At 40.2% G+C, this 16,649-nt stretch overlaps 1 protein-coding gene across 3 annotated transcripts in view; it reads right to left on the reverse strand.

Annotated features, from left to right (window-relative positions):
* Positions 1-16,649, reverse strand: part of Ccdc80 (coiled-coil domain containing 80) — a 32,507-nt gene that overhangs the window by 8,920 nt on the left and 6,938 nt on the right. For all 3 annotated transcript variants that reach the window (XM_028872069.2, XM_028872072.2, XM_028872071.2), the window contains 2 exons: positions 13,070-13,226; positions 1,284-1,420 (listed from right to left, as the gene is read on the reverse strand). In XM_028872069.2, the coding sequence (XP_028727902.1) occupies positions 1,284-1,420; positions 13,070-13,226 (294 nt within the window). The remainder of the gene's footprint in view (positions 1-1,283; positions 1,421-13,069; positions 13,227-16,649) is intronic.

Genomic DNA, 16,649 nt, shown 5'->3' on the forward strand with positions numbered 1-16,649 from the left:
TCTGCCAATTGCTTAAAATCAGGACTCCAGGAAGCAATTGGTGTATTTATAACGAATTATTTTTGTCTTCTTTTACTAAAAATGATCCATATCTTCCCTACCATACAAGCCCTACATTTACTCCCATATGCCTAGCACTAATCTGGTTCCTGTTTATGACACAACCAAAGAAGTGAGGAACAGTAAGCACACTAACGTAGAGAACTAATGACACGGCATCCTAGGGTTTTTAACTTGACTTTCCCGTCAAATCCTGTTTTATTTAGACAATGAAGTTCATTTCCTTGGATCCCAGCTACCCATACTTTTAAAAGTCACCTGATGTGGATATGGGCCCTGCTCAGCAGAACCAATATGAGGGGCCATCTGAGTGTGGCTTACAACTTGGCCTCAATGGGGTTTCATTTTAGAGATCATCTAGTCCAACTTTTCCTGTGAAAGATGAGGTGACCCATATGTGGAACATGTTAATAGAGTGATCTCTCCGCAGGACCACAATAATACTGCAGATCAAGCCAGTTGTTCTGATGGTGTAGACAGCCCCCCTCCCCCAACACCTTCTTATAATATCAGCATCCTGGAATGATGAAGACAATGAGATCTGTAGTTAGCCTCTGTCGGGATGAAATCTAATTCTAGCCGGATCAACTCGGACAAGGCACGTACCCATTCTGGGACTATGTTTTTTCTCTCTGTGAAACGAGACACTGGTACTTAATTTATATCTTTAAGACAAGGATTGCATAGGTTTGAGCAAGGTGCTTGGTGCAAGAAAAATGGTGATAAAAGCTAGCTATTTTGTTGTTATTATTATTATGAATGCATAACTCAGTTTTCAATGGGTTAGAAACTTTGTCCCTACAGAAAGAAAGTCGATGGAAAATCCTTGCAGTCTTTTTTATCTTAAGTCAGGACTTTCCATAATGGGATCTGTGGTAAGTGCAGGTTTTTTGAAGGAAGGCATTGCTCCTTCTCTTTTATTCCCAGGGCTTAGATCACTGCAATCATTTAACTAGTGTCTGGTAAGTTCACAGCATAGTGTGATGGGAGGATTTGGTCTGAGTCACATAACTGGGCTAAGTTCATCTCAACCCAATCTTTTTCTAAGAGATCATTTCTGAATGCAAATTTGTAAGACAACTGAAATACTAGGACCATTTCAAAACCTTACTACTATGGCATAGTTTGTGATGAATTATAATCTAGTGAACTCATTGACCACAGGGAACCATAGTTTATATTCCAAGGGATTGCATCACTTCACCCACAGCAAGAGCCCGTACCTTGACTCTCAGATCCACATCTGTCAGCACCATGAAGAAGTCATTGTAGGTCATTCCGTACTCTTTCCTCAGCTCGCCGATGAGATGTTGGTCCACCAAATCCTCATCATCCACCACATGCATAGGTTTCTCATTATCTTAAGGCCAAAAAAAAATGTGAATAGAAATGAGTATGGCAAAACAGAAAATGTTGAGAGGAGAGTGAATGGAGACACTGAACTTTCAACCAGCTCAAGTCAGATAATATTTCCTAGTTATATATACTTAACTCTCAATACATGCAAAAAATACTAATTAAATCAGTTCTAGTGATTTAATTAGTGAATTGATAGATATAAAGGAAACAAATGAGTACATAAAATAATATTGAAAACCACTCCCCTAAGAATGGCAAATCCATCTCTACCCACCCTATTCATGTGAATCAGAAGTGTCAGCCTTAAGGCTGTCTAGCATTCCTAGAAAACTGTCCATCCTGCCAACGTATGAGTCTTCACTTAAATTGCCAGGAAACTAGACCAGACATGTTTGTTAAGGTTCACTTCCACTATAGATAATTCTGAGTCTGAAGTCTGTGTCTGTTCCTCTTTCAGCATATAATTACCTTTGGAGTTCAGTAAACATGCACCATAGAGAAAAATAGTTTATGCTCCAAACCAGTCCCAGGTTCCTTTTGACTCTAGAAGAAGTTAAACTCTTCACTATACAAATTTCGCAGATGAACACAATCTCAAGCAAAATTTAAGAGTCTTTGGAAGACTGCGCATCATGTAAGATTTCAGGCAAGGAAACCATTATAATTCAGAATACTTCCTGAGTCAATGGGAAACATGAAAATCAGTGTCTTACTTAGTTAGGGTTTCTATTGCTGGGAAAAAAACACTGTGACCAAAAGCAGCTTGGGAAGGAGACGGTTGATTTCAGTTTACAGTTCCACAGCACAGTCTATCACTGAGAGAAGTCAGGACAGAAACTCAAACAGGGTAGGAATCTGGAGACAGGAACTGATGCAGAAGCCATGGGAGAATGCTGCTTACTAGCTTGCTCTTCCTGGCTTGTTCTGCCTACTCCCTTCTAGCACCCAGGACCACCAGGCTAGGGTTGGCATTAGCAGGCCCACAGTAGTGCCAGCCACATCAATCAAGAAACTGTATCACAGGGTTGCCCATAAGCAATCTGGTAGGGGCATTTTCTCAGTTGAGATTCACTCTTCCAAAATGACTCTAGCCTATGTCAAGATGACATAAAACCAGCCAGAGCACAAGACCCAAGGCATCTGTGGCTTAACATGCAAGTTATATATCTGGAAAGTATTTAAACATTTCTAAGGACAGGGCAGCTTTACAGACTGACCCTAACTCGTGGTTTGACTTCAAGTTTTTTCAACTTGGTGATAGAGTGAAAGTGATACCCACTCAGTCAAACTGTGCTTTGAATTTTTATCTTTTCCTAATATTCGTTCATGATGTCAAGACTCCAGGACTCATTGGATCATGGGTAAGAGATGAACATGTAGCATAATGTATTACTATGCTGTGCCTCAGAGCTTAGAAAATCGGTAGGTTAAATGCATTTCTTATTTTTAATGTGTGTGTGTGTGTGTGTGTGTGTGTGTGTGTGTGTGTGTGTGTGTGTACATGGGTGCCATATGTGCATGCCACAGCACAGACTACTCTTAGGAGTTGGTTCTCACAGGAGTCAGTTCCCTCCTGCCACCTGTGGGATCAAGGAATTGTATTCCGGCCATAAAGTCTTCATACAAGAGTCTCGATCTGCTGTGCCACTTTGCAGGCCCTAAATGTGTGTCTGTATTATAATATTCCAGGTCACCATGGTTTTATCAGTGTATAACTCCAGGGTAAATTAAAACATATCTATATTTACTTCCTCTTCAAAACTAATTAGTGTTTCCCTCAACTCTGCCTAAAATTGTATCTTTAAAACAATCCCTCCTATTAAAGATAAATCTAAAAAAATAAAATTAGTGAGTGTGTGAAAACATACATATTAGCACAAAGAGTCTGAGTTATGAATGTGACACCAATGAGCAGTACCAAAGTGCTATGCTGTGCTAGAGGATATTTTGTAAATACGAGATTAAAGCTGAACATAATATCCATTACTTTTCTGGTAAGAGGATGATTACAGTTAAACTGTTACTTTGAGTCATTTGATTAGGCTACCTGAAAAAATATAGACAAGTAGCTTGATTTCTCCAAAATAAAGTACAAGTAGAAAGAAATCTATTTCCTTGTAACAGTGTTGTAACAGTGTCATGGAAGTGGTCCACAGACACAGGACCTAAAGAGCTGTATGAGGACCAAGCCCTGTCTGAAAAATGCAAAAGGATATGATAGGACATATTATATAGATCACATATCTATTTTTATACAGTTTGCTGTTGTTGTTAACAACATATATACTAATTAAAAATTGTTATGTTGATGTAGTAGTTTTGTTTGTTTTTAGTATATCTTCTTCAGCATAGAAAATAAATGGCAGAAGTAAATGTGTAATATGATATTATTCTTGGTTAAAAACAGTTAAGGCAAAAGAAAAATACCAGCATGAATGCCTATACAAGATGGTGCCCATCAACACCTAGTTGCTGAATGGAGAAAGGATTATGGGGCTCTGCTGTTCTATCAAGCTTTATTGTAGTTAACGGTTGAGGGGGGAAGGGAAAGACCATTTTCTTCAGTGTAGACCCTGATAAAGTCCCCATGTTTCTATAAACACACTCTCATCCATTTATCTGTAAAGAGCACTAATGAAACTAATTGGGACACACACATCAATTGTTATGCATAATTAATATGTTAATAAAACTATGAAAAATAAAAACGTCCTTTGTGGTTAATATTCTAAATCTTTACAAACAGGTTTTATCTTCATGTAGGAATTATAATTTTGAGGGGGTTTGCTGATATTTTGTGTTGTTTATTTTTATAATGGGGTCTCAAGGAGCCTAGGCTTGGTCTTGAATTCATTCTGTAGCTTAAGATGGCCTTGAACTCTTTTTAAAAGTTTATTATTGTTGTTATTATTATTATTATTATTATTATTATTATTATTATTGTGTGTGTGTGTGTGTGTGTCTATGATGTGTGCGAGTGGGTATGTATACCGTAGTGCATATTTGGAAGGCAGAGGATAAGACTGTGCAATCTCTTCTCTATTTCCACCTTTCCATGGGCTGTGGGGATTAAACTCAGGTCATCGCTTGTGAGCGACAAGTGCCTTTGCATGCTGAGCCATTTCACTGGCTTGACCTTGTACATATGTTCCCTTTTGGTTTTATTTATCCAATAAAATATTTATCCAGTGAAATATTTAACAGTTTCTAAGCTCTTCCTATGCTGATGCTAGGTTTAGGGGTCAGTAGCTTGGATAGAGTTTGGGAGTCTAAGCTCTAATTAGAACCAAAATTATAACATTAATACCTAACAGGTAAAGTCACAAAACAAGTGAGCGGCTGCAAAGGAAGAAAGGTGGAGAATGTAACAGATGTAATGATCCCAGTTCTTTACCCTCTCTATACCTGTCTATATTCTTGCCCAGACTGTGACCCCCTCCATCCCTTATGGTGAATGGCTTGAACTATCCTTGCCTTGAGAATCTGAGCTCATTCGTACTAGTAGATTGTTAATACAGCCAGCGTGAAGGAAGCCATGTATTTGATGGTTCTCACCTCTACTATGGACATGTGTCACACTAGGCTGCTGAGTGTAAAATAAGGAACACAGCCTGGTACCATTTTAGCCAAGGCTATGCCAGATCATCCTAGAGTTACTTCCTTCACCCTGAGGACCAAAGCATCCCAGATGAGGTCAGGAGACTCACCCAGTTGACTTATGGCTGAGTACAGGTACATACATAAACCTAACCAATCTAAAGCAGCTGAACCCTATGGCTGAACATTTGTTACCAAGTGGGTTTTTTTATATAATATGCTGCTGAGGTTTGTGAGTCTTGGCTCCATTACATCACTGAGGATGAATCTGGGGGACTGTAGTGGATGCTGTTCAGCTCCACCTACTTTCAGAGCTGAGTTTTCTATATTTGTAGCTGGATTCCCCTCCCTGAGAGTTGCTCTTCTTAACAAAGAGCCACCTTTCTCTCAGTCACACACAGCTCAAGTGCAATGGTAGCTGTGAGGCTGTGGGGAGATAGTAGACATAAAAGGCATTCCCCTCATCTCAAAACTGACAGCTCTAAGTGTCAACCATATTAGAGCTCAAAATCACCCTTTGTCTATCCTTGCCCTCCTTTCTCTCACAGGAATGGAGGAAAGGAATTAACTCCCCATTAACCTCCTTACATTCAAAACTGAAGAATGTCAGGGTCTCTTTCTCAGGAACCACAACCTGTAACTGACTCTGAGAAAGAAAAGAGGACTAACTTGCTCAAGTTCACACTGATAACTAGAAGTAAAATGAGGGTAGGACTCACCCAACACAACTTATTCCCATACAGTCCACTCTGTGCTACACACACACCTCACAATCATCCACAAAGAGGACCCTGGTTCAAGATCTAAGACAAACTTTGTTCTAACTGGCAAGAAGCCGGTTTCACAATCTGGTTTCTCCTCTCAAGCAAAATGTTTTCAGAAATAACCCAGCCAAATATTAGAAATAAAACATTTCACACTCCCAGGCTACTGAAATGTCTACATGTTTGGCCTGAGGAAAGAAATCTGCCCAAGGAAAACAGTGAAGGCTCTGATCAACGGGGAATTGAAGGAGGATGGAGGCAAATATACAGCAGGGCAGAGCCCACTCCAAGCCAAATTCTGAGGAAGGTGCATATGAGGCCACCTCCTCTTTCTGGCTGCCTGCTCTAGCCACGGGTCTCTGCTATTCTTGCATTCTGTGCAAATCAGAGCAGCATTAATGTATGCACTTCAGTTGGGGGAAGCAGCATCAAAAGTACAGATGCTTAAGGCTGTCCACTTCTACCTAAGCATGCTTGTTCTTGTGAAGCGCTGTAAGACCTCCAAGTAGCCATTCTCCAAGGAAATCCTGTAAACCATTCACATTCTCCTTGTCCAGCTAAAATGACTCACAGATCCAAGTCTGTTTCGTGACATTTGGAGTAGGATTATCAAGGGAAGGACCAGACTGTGGAGGTGAACTGTTTCTCACTATTACCAGTAGCCTGATAATGGGAAGTTTGCCTGGTTCCTCATCCCTCAAGAATACTGATCCCAAATCGTGGCCCAATTCAGGTTGTGCTACAGTAAGTTTCTTCAAGTATTTGATTGACTATAGACAGCACAGTAGAACTAAAAAAAAAAAAAAAAGCTTCAATTATAAGCTATTAAGGAATTGTATGCTTGGCATTATGGTCCAAATGGTCCACAAGCCCAGCCTGTGACTGCTTCCTCTCCATGGCATCCATGGTTTCTTTTCCTCTCACCTTTCCCTAAGTTCAAGCTGTGAACTGAAGTTTTTCAAGGAAGCCATATCTATGCTGGAGAGTGCACAGACTCTGAATGACTGATGACTGACTACAGTGTTGTAGTTGGGGAGAGATAGAATGTTGTAGATTAAGAGAAAAAATTATCTCAGGCTATGTTTAGTTTCCTTCATATCCACTTACTCCCAAACATATTTGACCTAGCATCTTTCTGACTGTTAGTAAAGCTTTTGGAATGTATTACTCAGCAAATCTCTAACTTCCACCAACCCTAAAGCTAAGAATGTTAAAAGATAACATCTGGTGTTGAGATGACTCATATGCCACGGAAGCAAGCATAAGGACTTTAGTTTGGATCTTTAGCCCCACATAAAAAGCTGAGCATGGACTAGCTAGCCAGTCCAGTCAATCAGCAAGCAGGGCTCAGTGAGAGAATCTGTCTCAAAAATGCCTGGTCTACATATATAGTGTCCGGCCAGCCAGGGTTACACAGTGGGGAGCCCCTGTCTTAAAAAGAAAAAAAGTAAAAGGGGGTGAAGAGTAAAGAAGAAATCTGACAACAACCTCTGATTGCTACACACATTGGCATACATTAGAACACACACACACACATACACACACACACACACACACACACACACACACACACACACCTGGAACCTGTAGATTGCTCTGATCTGCTGTAACTACTAATGAGATCTTACCACCAATGTATTTAATTAACACATTGATTTACAAGTTTTCTTTTGTTCTATCACTATGAAAATTCATATACTCTCTTCCACATTAGAGCAGGCCATCCAAGGTGACCTGGATCTATGTTCATGGGCCATGATCTCTCATATTTATACCATCATGAACTCCATTATTTCCTTGGAGGCAAGAACTGCACTTCGTAGCTCTAAAGCCATTTGCCAATGCCAGAGCCATTTCACTCTCTGCTGTGGCTGTGGCACCTCCCTCTTCCCGCCAGCTGTTTTTCTGGCATGTGGAATGGATCGCCCACTTTCATCACAGTCCCTGGAAGCTTACCATTTCAATCTTTGTATTCCAGACCAATCAAATTAGAATTCCTCAGGGTAAGGCCAAGTGAGCTGCACTTAACAGGTTTCCTAGCTAAGTATAATGTACTCACTCAAAGGACAGAAAGCTACTATCTCACATAAGAAAACCCGAATTCTTATCATAGCATATAAGGCCATTAATGTTATGGATCCAGTGTAACTTAACTAATATATCTATTAAGACTTCCTCCAGCCGGGCAGTGTTGGCGCACACCTTTAATCCCAGCATTTAGGAGGCAAATCTCTGTGAATTTGAGGCCAGCCTGGTCTACAAAGTGAGTTCCAGGACAGCCAGGACTTTTACACAGAGAAACCCTATCTCAAAAAAATGAACAAACAAACAAACAACAAAAAGATTTCCTCCGTGCACTGTATTCCAGCTCTCTATTTCAATATCAGAACTATGGCTTCTCTCAACACATTGGTGATATACATCTGGAATCCCAGGAGGCTGAGGCAGGAGGATGGTAAGTTCAAGGCCAATCTGGACTAGAAAGTGAGTTCCAGGCCACTCTGGGCAACTTAGTGACTCTCTCTTTCCATATATACGTATATGTATGTGTATATCTGTCTTTACATGTGTGTATATATGGTTGCCTGCAGAGGGCAGGGAGTTATAGGGTGAAAGGATCAGGCACAGATTCAAGAACCATCTATGTATAACTTCTTATACAAATATATAAAATGTATCAACTCCTTCAAAAGTTAGATAAAGATGACATACCTCAGTTTCCCAAATGAGAATGATATAAATTTGATTTCCTAAGGTTTCTCCATTAATAAACCCACTATTTAATTTTTTTTCTGCCATTTATGGTATTATCCCTGATTATAACAGTTTACATCTAAGCCTATTTTTTATGTATATACATACACATATACACATAAAAGTTTAAATTTAGCTTCTGCATATGAGAGAAAATATTTAGTTGTATTTCCGAGTCTGGTTTATTTTGCTTAGCATGATTTCTAGTTTCATCCACTTTTCCACAAATTTCATTTTTCTTAATGGTTATGAAAATTTCTTTGAGTTTATATCCCATGTTTTCTTTATCTGCTCATCTTTTGACAGGGAATCACTTATCTTTAGACCATATTCTCCAGTGACTTTTTTTTTTACACACTTGACCTATATTCTTTTATCTCCCTTATTGACCTAAACACTGGTCCATTTGATCTTACAGGCCGAGAGTGGTGGAATAAGGTGAGTGAATGGGTGCTAGGCTTTGTAGCCTATCTAGATACTATTGATAATTAGAGACTGCATGAACACACAGGAAACAACTGGACACTGTAGAAACCCACTCACCCAGACTCTGCCTTACTAAGGGTGGTGAGGTTCAAAAAAGGTGGTTGCCAGACACTACAACCACAGATAAAATCAACAGTTAGAGTCAGAGGATCAATTTTTCTGGACTGCCTCAAAAGGAGAGCAGGATTTGGGGATCGTTATGGATACTGATGATTGTGAGCTTCACCATATAACATAATTCTTCAATAAAATCGAAGACAAAATGTATTCAGTCATCCTTATTTGTAAAAGTGAGTTTAAAATTCATCAGTGTGTATTCCTTATTTGAAGAAGCACTTTATGCTTTGTCTCTTATTATTATTATATCCCACATCCATCACTTTTTTTATGTCCTTTCTATTAATTCTCCTTAAACACTCATTCCTTCAGAAGAAGCTATCAGTGCTGGGGAGACAGCCCAGCAGGCAAGAGCACTTGCTGCCCAAACATGAAGACGTAAGTAAGTTCATATCCTTAGCAGCCTTGTAAAGACCTGCAACTTCAGCATTAGTGGGTGGAAACAGACACATACTGGGACCTCTCGTGGAAACAACATGCTCACGTTCCGAGAGAGACCCTGTCTCAAAGGAATAAGGTGGGGAGTGATAGAGGAAGACATCAGATGTCTTCCAATGGCCTCTGAATGTAGGGGAAGGTCAAGCATCTTCACATAACACACACACACAGGAGCGGGGAGAGGGAGAGGGAAGGATGGAGGGAATTTAAAGTATTTGTTGTGTTATAGTTCTTAATATATGGGGATCTGATACCAATATCAAAGTATTTTTCAAGTTAATGTTTTTCTAGGAAAAAAAAAATCCCCACATGCTATATTCTACTTCTTCATTTCATCCTTTAGTTAAGAACCATTACCCAGCAACTTCTTCTTATCTGATCAATTCTGTCTATGCTCTTTCTACTCAACATACACACCAATATTCTTATGCTATAGTGACATTTTTACATACTAACAATAAAGAATTACTTTATATGTGAATCCATTTTAGCATCTCATACATAATATCCTCTCCGTTGGCAAACCCATAAGGGCGTTGGAATTTGCTCAAGCCTTGTGACTTTCTTTAGACTAATGTCTGCACTTGATCTTAGCCAAAAGGCCGAGAAGTGATTTAGACTAATGTCTGAAACCTTAAGTTTTCTAGTGTTTGTAGGCCCACACCAGATGTTACAACTACCTTTGGCAAGATGGGCCAGCTGGTGAGGGCAGCCTACACTGTATCTGGTTGTCAGCATCTGCTTTCAAGGCCTAGGAAAACTCTGGAGAAATACACAGTACTTGCTTCCTATTTAAGGAGAAGTAAAGCCACTGGACAGACTTCCAGCTGAAAATCAGACAAAGCTGGGACTTGGTTCACTGAGACTATGGCTCACGCCAAGTTTTATTTTCCCATAACTGACTCCCAGTCTTGGCTGAAAGAGCTATACGCCTTTCTCATAAGGGTAACCTGGGTCACAACACAGGGAGAGAAGGGCCTCCAGGAATTAGGTTAGAGAACCTCCCTTCCCTCCAATTCAGGCCGGTCCTGTTGCTCTTTGAACAGAGAGGTAAACTACAAGACCTGACTTCCAATAACTCAGAAAAAACAACAACAATAAAAAAAAAAAAACTCAGCCCCCTACAGTTCATATTCAATCCAGATTTCTAGAAAACACCAGAATAATGCTAAAAATGTTCCAAGGCAGCACCAGATGCTTATAATACGATCATACCAAGATCGAAGTCAAAGACGTAATGACTTCTCCAAATGCCTCTGAACTAAGGAATGGGAACACTTTGTGGAAGAGTTGGTAGGTAGCACATTTGACACTGAGATCACCTGGCTGGGGAGGACTTTCATCATCTGCCAGCACCAGTCTGTGCTGGATTGGAAGCCTATTTCCTCTCCAGACATCTGGAGTATCATGAAGCCTGCTGGCTCAAGCGACTATGTGAAACTCCAGGAGACAAATAGTTTGAATCCCGGTTAACCACTAACTATGCCTTTATGTTGTTATTCTCTTGGGCTTCTCATTTATCAAGAGTCCTAATGACAATCTGACCTGAAAGAGCGGCTGCAAGTCACCATTCTGTAATTAGCAGAAAGCAGCAGCAATTGTTTTCCTGGTGACAACTGTGGTGGCTCCTTTGATCTCCAAACTACCACCTGACTCAATGGTGATGATAAGGATGGCCACAAGAATAGTGCCTATTATCAGCAGGGGTGTGTGTGTACACTCTGATTTCATCACCACAGCCTGTGAAGTAGGTTTCTTTAAAGACTTAAGAGCTAACCTGCCCAAGATCACATGACAAATAAGTTGTAACTCTGGATGTGGACCGGCTGGCTTCCAGAGCTACTTCTTTGTTTCTTGGTTTTACTCGATTGATTGTTGTTGTCGTCAGTTATTTCAGACAGAGTTTCACCATGTGGACCAGGCTGCCCTCAGACTCACAAAGACACATCTGCCTCTGCCTCCCAAGTGCTGGGATTAAAGCATCATATCTGGCTGTTGTTGTTGATTGAGGACATTAATCACCAAACATATTCGTAGCAGAGGGACAGAGTTCACAAATCAGTTACTGATCCATGGTGATTTATGATGGGACACCAAGATAGATGTTATTTATTTGTCACTTGTAGCTACCTCAGGGAATGGTGAGCCAATGAAAGAGAATGTACAGCTGAAAATGTACAGCTAAGTTCTAGAGAGCCATTGGGTAGCATTGTGCCTAGACTAAGACTACTATATTTTACATCAAAACATTTGTTAAGACAATCGATCTTATGTTAATGGTTGTTATCACAATCAAAAGTACATAGTTTAGAAAACTAGTTCATATGCAAATCAAGTTGACATCATAATTAGGACAGATGTGGCATTTGTATCATGATCTTGTATCAGAAAAGTCTGAGCTATGTTATGTTATTTTGTGCTAATTGGAAAAATATTTTCATGTACTTTCAGAAGAAATATATTTATGAAAAATATAGAGGATAATGAAATATAAGGAATGAATCCAAAGAACTTTAATTATAGCTAAACAACAAAAGGAGTGAAGTAATGTTTAAGAAAGATTTTCTAAAAGATAAAACTTTTGTCAGGAAGAAGGGTTTCAGTGGGAAAGGGAGGGGTATGAGAGAGAGTAATTGGGGGTAAAATGACCAAAATTACACACACACACACACACACACACACACACACACTAAACTGTTACATAAAATGTTTTATGGAAACTATTGCCTCTAGTTCCAACCTTCTGAGTGTGAGGCTTAACTAATCAGTGACTCTTGCAGCATGCCCATGGGAACCGCTGTGAACTAGAACTCAGCTGCCTGAGGCGAGCTGTGCCCCATGAACCTCATACACATCATCACTATGAAAAGTTGTGCAAACTCTAAAGTTCAGCCAAATTCTTCTGCTCTCCGAAAGGACTTGGGTGAAGTTCAATCCGTATTTTCAGCGACCTTTCATTTAGGCTAACAGTTTCTAACTCTAGCTAATTCCCCCTCCAGGCTTGCCAGCATCCAAGAGTCTGGCAGGTCCCCAGGTATGATGAAACACTTGTAGCATAAAGCATGTAGGCATATATTGACTGGTGCTGCTCATAGGCAAGAGGACCCAGGACCCAAGAGAAAGGGGCTACATATTCTCTCATTCCCCCCAATTATGTAATACTTTTCTCATTTCCCACCACTTTTCTGACTTAACAAAAAAGAGTACTACATGTCTTTGTTTTAAAATGCTGACATCTTAAGCCAGAGTGTCCCTGCCTGCATAGATAGATAGATAGATAGATAGATAGATAGATAGATAGATAGACAGATAGATAGACAGACATCATCTCTGTCATCACAACCAGAGGACCCTTCAGACATCTCAATGTTTCTTCTGATCTCCTCCAACCCCCACTCAAGGCCTCTCCCATAATAATGGGCCCACCACAGATAAGGAGTAAAAACAAAACCAACAGAACAGACAAACAAAAACTATAAAATGCTTAAGAGCACCTAGCTGGAAGTGGTCAATCTTCAAGGAGCTGTTGTTGACAGGACCAAAGATTGTGACCACAGAGATCCTCCTGGTGGCCATCTTGCAGAAGCTCTCCAGATAATCATCCCGCTGTTGGACGTACATGTTGTTCTCGGCCTTGGGAGTGGTGATCAGCTGGAGGCAGGGGAGGACAAGCCAAGTATTAGTTCACAGTGCTCAAGTCATGATGAGGCCAAATCCAGAGACAAGTGGGAGCCGAGGGCACCTAAACTGTAAATTGCTTTCTTCTTAGACAGCTGTGTAATCAAGACCCAAATGACCATTTAGACTCTCTCTCTCTCTCTCTCTCTCTCTCTCTCTCTCTCTCTCTCTCTCTCTCTCTCTCTCTCTCTCATTCTTTTTTCTTTTCTTTTAGAGTAAACTAAAAGCAAGTCCAGATAGTTTGGATGTCTCTACTCAGTTCTCTAATTTGTCTTCATTTCATCTGTGCTATGGCTTTCCGATTTGTGCGCACACAGAAATACTTATTCTTCAAGGCTGTCGCATTCCATGAATATCTGACATGCAATAGTTATCTGCCTTCCTTCATTTTGACCTTCATTATCCTAACTAACTAATCAGGCTAATTCAATCATTTTTTTTTTTCACTTCCATAATGTTGAAAGAGTTTCATGGCCAGGCCGGCACACTGTGGAACAAAATTTTTATTAGGCAACCTTGCAGACAGTTTTTAGGATGGCTTTTGGGGCTATATTTTGCCACACAGATGATATTTGTTGTCACACTCAGCCCAAGGAGAGGGATTTTGATGCTAGAGCCCATCCCTATCCCATCAGGATGGTATTAACTGTCTCATTTTAGCTTTCTCTTCAAATCAGACCTGGAGTTTCAACCATGTTTTATGACTCTTGACTACTGAGGGAAGGATACAGCAGAGATATTTTGATCTCCAGCCATCTGGGGGAGCTGTATTTCATTTGTTTTGGTTAAAGTGAGTATGCTTTGGCTATTCTATGTACGAATGTATGCATGTTTGTTTGTTTGTGTATGTATGTATGCTTGTGTATATGCATGGATATGTGTGTGTATTTAGCTAATTATCTAGGTTCTCTTGTATTTTCTAAGAATGTCTCAATGTTTTGAATCTACCCTAAGAGGGAGGAAGCTTCTCTGATTCTTTGATCATTTTAGTTGACTTTTTCTGGAACCTTCTCCAATGTCATAGATTTTTCAAGCTGAAACCCAAACTGTTTCCCACATACTGAGAATGAGCAGCAACACTTTGCTTGTCCTGGAAGTGGGAGGACACGAAGTTGTATTCTGATGATGACCAGGTTCTTGTTGACCTCCTGGAACCAGAACTCACATGGCAGGTGTCTACAATGAGCCCCACGCAGGCGCCCTTTGTTGACTTACCACAGGGCTTGGAAGCAAGCCCCTATATTGATTTATTGATTGATTTATGCAAAAATTTTCTTGTATTCCTCCATGTTCAAATTTAATAGCCACTTTTCTATTCACCCACCCAGAGCTTATAAATTCTTTCTAGAGTTCTATGTCTACCAGGTTAGCATTTTGGGTGGGAGAAGTTACTATGTTGTCAGCCTTTGTCAACTATTTTGATGAAATATAGCCAGTAAATTTGGCCCCAGATTGATCTTGCTGTTGGTTTGGTTTTTTTTTTTCCATCGGAGCTGTTTATTGAGGCCTACAAGCTTTCCCGGCTGAAATCTCTGTGCTTTCCAAAACATTCCCTCCGGAAAATTAAAATGCTTCTGGAAGCCTGTGAGTGGGACATTAGTAAAGGATTTTGCTAATTTTTCTTAGGTCATCACTTAAACAACATTTTGTGATTCCAAAATGGTCTGTTTATCAGCAAAGACAAGCCCAAAAAGAAAAATCTAGAATATGTCTAGTTAAAATAAAATATCTAAATTCTTCCTTCCATATCAAAACACATATAGCTAATTAAAAACAAACTAACAACTGGAAATATGATCAATCTATATTTTAAGAATCACGCTGGTTTTTTTTTTTCTTAAGGCAAAGTCTGAATCAATGAATAAATTTTAGATAGATGTGGAATTTTGATACTTTTCCTCATGGAGATTATATCTTTTAAAACATATTTCCTGACCACTGTGTCCATATAAACAGACATGAAACACAAAATCAAAAATGAACTGAAACATGTCTTCTTAAAGAACTAAGAAAGTTTTCGTGATTTTGAACTCCTAGCCCATATTTAGAATATATTCCAAGAAGTTCCAAGGCACAGCTGCCCAGACACTAGATAAATAGTAATTACTGTTCTCTCTCTTCATATCCATACCCAGGATTCATTTCATTGCTTCATTCTTTGTCATGGAGCCCTGTGGGCCACAGCCATATTTTAAGAATTCTCAAAGGTTCCTCCAGTCTTCTCCTCCTGGGCATGTATAATTAAGAATTTCAGACAATATATAATCTCAGAGATGCCCTTCCTCCCCTGCATGCCAGTTTGTCCCACATGTACACAGTGATATCAGGTTATGGATGTCCAGTAGGAATCTCAGAGGAAGAGAATCTTTTCAGACTTATCTTAACCTGGAGCTTTTGCCCAGGGATGCTTTAACTTACAGGGAGGTGATGTACATGTTGCACAATTCACTCTGCCCAGGCTTATGAGCCTCCTTTACCCTTGTTATCAGACCACTCTCAACCATGAAATAAAAGCAACTTTTAGGCAGAGTGGGACAGAGGAAAGGGTAACATCCACCATCAAAGTGGGAGGCCTGGCATTTTTGTCTTACTTCAACCCTGCAGCCTCTTACATTTGTCTTCTTTACCGAGAAACAACCTCTATGCAAGCTTCATAAAGTCTCAGGAATTGAACAATATACGTAGATACTTGTATGGGACTATGCGTCCAAACACACACATGTCTACTGCCTCTGATTAGCTCACCAACTCTACCATCTGTGTTTGCCCATGTCCTCCAGCCTCCTACATCCTACCCTACTACCATATCTCAAACACTTACTCTGTTTAATTACAGTTATACTTGTCTGCGCAGCTCACACAGAAACTTTGTGTCTCTTTTGTGTATATATTTTATGTTGATGTCAAGTTCCTTAAGGTGCTGAGACCTCAGACCCTGAAGTTATCCTGTGATCCATGCTGGCTGGTCCACATTCCACAAGCTAAAGATCATTCCATCCACATCAGGGACAAGGGGAACTCGGAAACATGAGGATCCCTGGCCATGAATATATCTAGGCAGAGCCCATAAGCCAGATGGAAAACCTTCTCCTTACACTTGATCTGCTGATGGAGTTTGCACAGGGAAACGGGGGCAGCTGGTCACCTGACATGTCAGAGCCTTTCCATGAGTATTGACACCTCTGTCACATCCATTTTCTAGCGTGGCAGCATCTCTAACAGTGCTTAAAATGGAAACTATTTCCAGTTTTCCTTTCTAGAAGGGCTACCACAGGACTCCTCAGTGAACGGCCCTATTGTATACCCTCTTGCCAGTTTGATAGCGGTAACTCAGGGCATGTGTCCTGAATTTACAGCTGTGCTGTGATCTTGTCTGTGTGTCTTTTCCAATGGTGT

The sequence above is a fragment of the Peromyscus leucopus genome, chromosome 12, assembly GCF_004664715.2.
Source record: "Peromyscus leucopus breed LL Stock chromosome 12, UCI_PerLeu_2.1, whole genome shotgun sequence".
In the NCBI taxonomy this organism is placed as follows: domain Eukaryota; kingdom Metazoa; phylum Chordata; class Mammalia; order Rodentia; family Cricetidae; genus Peromyscus; species Peromyscus leucopus.